The sequence below is a fragment of the Diabrotica virgifera genome, chromosome 7 (genome assembly GCF_917563875.1).
Source record: "Diabrotica virgifera virgifera chromosome 7, PGI_DIABVI_V3a".
NCBI classification, from domain to species: domain Eukaryota; kingdom Metazoa; phylum Arthropoda; class Insecta; order Coleoptera; family Chrysomelidae; genus Diabrotica; species Diabrotica virgifera.
In genome coordinates this window covers 137,990,594-137,995,447 of record NC_065449.1, presented here as the reverse complement: position 1 = coordinate 137,995,447, position 4,854 = coordinate 137,990,594, and the positions used below count along the sequence as shown (strand labels likewise).

General features: G+C 32.3%; 1 protein-coding gene across 1 annotated transcript; it reads right to left on the bottom strand.

The window, feature by feature from the left end:
• Positions 1-878: 878 nt before the first annotated feature.
• Positions 879-4,437, bottom strand: LOC126888053 (uncharacterized). Its single transcript, XM_050656061.1, has 2 exons — positions 1,713-4,437; positions 879-1,626 (listed from the first exon to the last, which is right to left on the bottom strand). The coding sequence occupies exons 1-2, from the start codon at positions 3,703-3,705 to the stop codon at positions 1,433-1,435; spliced, it is 2,187 nt and encodes a 728-aa protein (XP_050512018.1). The 5' UTR covers positions 3,706-4,437; the 3' UTR covers positions 879-1,432.
• Between the last annotated feature and the right edge of the window lie 417 nt (positions 4,438-4,854).

Below are 4,854 nucleotides of genomic sequence, written 5' to 3'. Positions count from 1 at the left end.
AATTGGTATATCTTGGTTTACCTAGTTGCCGATATATAAAAAAAAAAGAATAACCAAATCAACAGACGACGACTCATCCTTACTAACATATATATGCTACTTTGGCCTATCAAACTATCAAGGAATTCCTTAAGAAGTACTTACAGAATTTGAAATTTCTAATTAGAATTGTCATAATACCAGTTTGACATACTATGGCTTATGTAGGTACTATTACAGTCGAATTACGCTTATTAAGTCGAATTTTTTCTAAAAACAGATCTTAACATTTTGAAAGAAATTTCGATATTGCCATATTACCGACTATGATATATGTAATTAGACTTATTTAATTCTACAAAATCAAGATAAAGCAAATACTATAATAAATAAAAAATTAAGTAATATTTTGCAACTTTAACAAAACAGGGTGCCACTCCTTTGGGAAACAGGCTTGTTTCCATTGAATTATAACACAATGGACATCCTGGTTTCATTTGTGTTCAGTGCATAAAGCTATCATCGGTTATTTAAACTCTAGTTAACTTTCGGAAGTAATGCTATTCTGTCTTAATATATTAAAAAATAATGTATGGCAATTATTTAAGCTATTTTGGTTTTAAATAATTATTCTAATTGGGAAAAAGCCACAATTTAACTTGAAAAAATAATTTTATTAACGTTTCGACTTCCAATTCGGACGTCGTCGTCAAAATACAAAATATTAATAAAATAAACAAAAAAATTATTTTAATAATTTAATTTAATTTGACTCATTCATATCGGCAATTCAGACATAATATATACATTTTAAAGTAAAAGACTTTAAAATGATATTGCCAATATTTATGAGTTGCGTTCCTGGGATGACTTTATTGAAAGATAGGGTAAGTGCACTAGTAATGGACACCCAAGAGAAAATTTTGTACTATTTTTATTCGTTCTAATGAAGTATTTGACTTACAATTTTTTTTACTGTGCTAGGATACTAAGAAAGGTATATACTTTCATATACATCCAAGTAAATAACTAAAAAAAAATTGTTTTTCCAAAAAAATATTTTTTGCTACACAAATGCCAAAATCGCTAGTAATGGTCACAAAAACTCTAGTGATGGACTCTCGATAATTTAGTAATGGACACTTTATCAAATATATTTTTATATAAGCTTTTCACTGCGGTACATTGCTGAAATTTTTAACAACCATTCAAAAAAAACATAGCAAAATGTAAACTTATGTCCCATGGGCGTAGCCGGGGGGGGGGTTTCGGGTTTCAACCCCCCCCCTAAAAATTAAATATTAAGATTTATAAAATTTTTCTTATGAATATAAGGGTTATTTTATGTACTTTTTGTCGTTTTATTTTCTTAAACCCCTCCCGAAACTAAAACCTGGCTACGCCCGTGATGTCCTACAAAAAAATGTTTCACTTAAAAATTGTATAACGCACTTTAAAGAAAACTAGATAGTTCTGGTACTGAGTAATAACCCCGTTTGCCTTTAACTAATGGTTCCCTTATAATCTTTTTAATGTCCTCATAAAAATAAAATAATACATCTTCTTTTTCTGGCCATTTCCAGTCATAGCCTGCTTTTTCCATTGACGAAACTTCTGCTCCTTCCTGGTTAGCTTTTATCACTTTTCCTAGAACAAAGAAAAATTTTGATCATTAAAACATAATTCTGTTAGGAGACGTAAATAACAAATATATTATAGTTATAGAATGTTACCTGGATAAAGATTTCCATTGTATTTGATAATAACAAAATCTCCATCATGAATATTCTTGATCGTATAATTTTCAACATCACTCGCATCTAGATCTTCATCACAGTAAGGAACATCATCGGCAGAAGATTCAGATTCGCTTATTACTTTTCTCTTTACTGCAGGCTTTTTTATTTTAATTTGTGATTGTTTTGAAGGGCCACTTTTAGACGTTATATTATCATAATGGGCCCTGTAAAGTGTAGTGGATACAACTGCTGGAAATATTTTTCGTTTTCTGTTGGGTGGTTCTTTTTCAGGAGTCTTAGGAAAAATGAGACATTTTTTGAAAGGAGTGCTAACCACATATCCTTGGTCTTCTTTGTCCTTATACAGCGCAACGTTTTCTAATTTATCCGGTGAAAGAAATGACTCTGAAACATTTAGTGAAGTAGTACTTTTATCTTGTAAAATAGTGCTGTTCCCGTTCTGTGACTGTTCGTCATTTGGAAGAATTACACTCTCTTCTCTCTGCTTACCGTTTGGAGTTGAAGTTGACGCTGTTGGAACTGAAAACGATATTGACATTTCTTTATTTCCTTCCATTAAGTTAGAGTCATCCTCCTCAGTGACATGTTTATGTTTATTTGTTACTAATAAAGCTTCATTTTTAAATTCTGCCCAAACCTCATAAAGTTTCTTAAATTGTAAGTCTCCCTTCCAGTCATCTTTATTGTCGAAATTTGTTCTGAAATGATTCAATTCAAGTGGTGGTATTTTTTTCTCAAGTTCGGATAATATATTCCCTTTTGTAATAATTGTGTTTTTAATATCTGATAGATTTGTAGGATCTACAACTTGCCGAGTGGAAACACATTTGGTGTAATCAACATTGCTTTTTTCAAAAGGAAACAGTCCACATTTTCTAAAACCGTTGCGTATTGTACTTTCCGTTGCATATTTTTTAAAAACCGTACTTAGAATGGTTGCAAATGTATACTTTGTTACATCCTTCGGAAAGTTTTCAAATTTCCATGTTCTTACTATTGTCTGCCAACCAGTTTTTAAAGGTTTAAAAATTGAAACATCGGCTGGTTGGAGAATATGAGTGGCGTTGGGGAAAAGAGCAACCAGGATGATACCACTTGCTTCACATAATTCGCTGACTTGTTTAGTTAGATGGGACCTATGTCCATCCACGAAAAACAAAACAGGTTGTGGTATATTTTTTTCTTTGAGATAGGGCAAAAAATGGTTGCCGATATACTCATAAAATATTTCCGAGTTCATCCATCCGGAGTCTGATCGTCCCACTGCCCATTCTGGTGGTGCAGAATTAACTATATCCTTTGGTATTTTTTTGTACGGATATATGACCATTGGTGGAACTGTGATACCATCGGCTGAAAAACAGGCCATAACAGTTATTTGCTCTTTTTCTGCATTAGATTTTCTCTCATAAAAGTCTTCTGCCAATTTCGCCGGCCCAAGGACAATACCAGATTTAGGATCAAGGCTAAACCCGGTTTCGTCTGCATTGTATATCCTATTTGGGTATTTTAGTATGTCAATCATACCTTCTTCTTTTAAATAGTTTTCAATTTCATTAAACCATTTTTCTATATCAGCTTTAGAGACGGCAGCTCTTGATTTTGTAATAGACTCTGCTCTTCGTTTTTTTATCTCAGGATGTCTTCGAAGAAAAGCAGCGAACCAAGTTTTCCCGGGCATCCCATCTTTAAAAACAGTCGACCTCCCAGTTTCTTTCATAATTTTATGCACCGTGGAGAGTAGATTTGTTGCATTAACAGGAAAGCCCTTTCTGCCCATAGACAAGATCCAATTAGCTAATAATTTCGCTTCGCCTTCTGAAAGAATAGTTTTAGGACCCATTTTTCGTTTAAGACAATTGTTTTCAAGTCTACGCTTTAAGGTTGTTCTAGGAACACAAAATTCTTTAGCTGCACATTTTTTGGACATGCCTTCATTTTTTACTGCGTCTATAGCAAGGCTCATTTTATCTTCCGTCCATTTAAAAAAAAGGCCTTTTCTTTCCTCTCTGGGTATCCATGTCTATAATAATAAGAAATTACAGGTTACTTTAAATTCTTTAAAGCTCTAAATTCGAAATGGATAAAGAGACCATTAATAAATGATTGTATTTTAACGATGGCCACCCATAATCAAAAACCTCCACAATGATATATTAAGCAAACAAACATAAATAAAAAAATAACACATAATTTTTAAAGCGCTAAATGGATCGAATATATTGGTGACCATTAATAGATCATTGTATTTTAGAAATGGACACCCGTGGTGACCATTTCTAAATTTCTAACAGAATTTTCATTCAGTAATGGTCACCCATGATCAAAAACTTTCATAATAATGTTTTTAGTAAATATGAATAAAAAATACAAAGTACTTACCCTTTAAATGAGTAACAACACAAAATAAATATATAAATTTTAATAATACGTTCACGGCACTAATTTCAACCCAACGACTACACAACTTGTCTGATAGATCAAAACAAACTGATTTTTGGCGCGCCAAAGTTTTACGCATGACAGTTAGTCAAAAACCATTGTCAGATGGCGCAGAGTTCGTCCTTGTATTATGGATAGTATAATCAACAGGGTAATGTAAAAATGTGCGGTAAAATGTAATAAGAAATGAATATAATGACGTTAATTGGCTTAAGGTGACCATTACTAGCGGTATGTCCATTACTGGTGCACTTACCCTAGTTGTTTCGATTACATGAAATCAACTTTAACTCAAGAATATTCGTAACAAAAAAATTATAGCATGTGATCTGTGTTTAAAAAGACAACCACATGCAACGGTGACAGTAAAATTCTCGTGCTAGTGATTCCATAGTAAATCACGAGGAAAACCCAGGAAAAAACCTCGTGATACTATCCAATATACATAGGTATATACAGGATACTATATACAAGAAATAATACGAGGAAAATATCAATACCATAAATATATAAAAGAAACTATCCGAGAAACTTAAAACAATAGGAAATAAAAAGCCTAAGTTTTCAATCTAATAACACATAAAATAATATTAAAAATATTACTCTACATCCCACCAGATTGAAACAATGGGAACTTTCTCTGGTTACACCTCCGAGGCTTCTAAAATTTGCA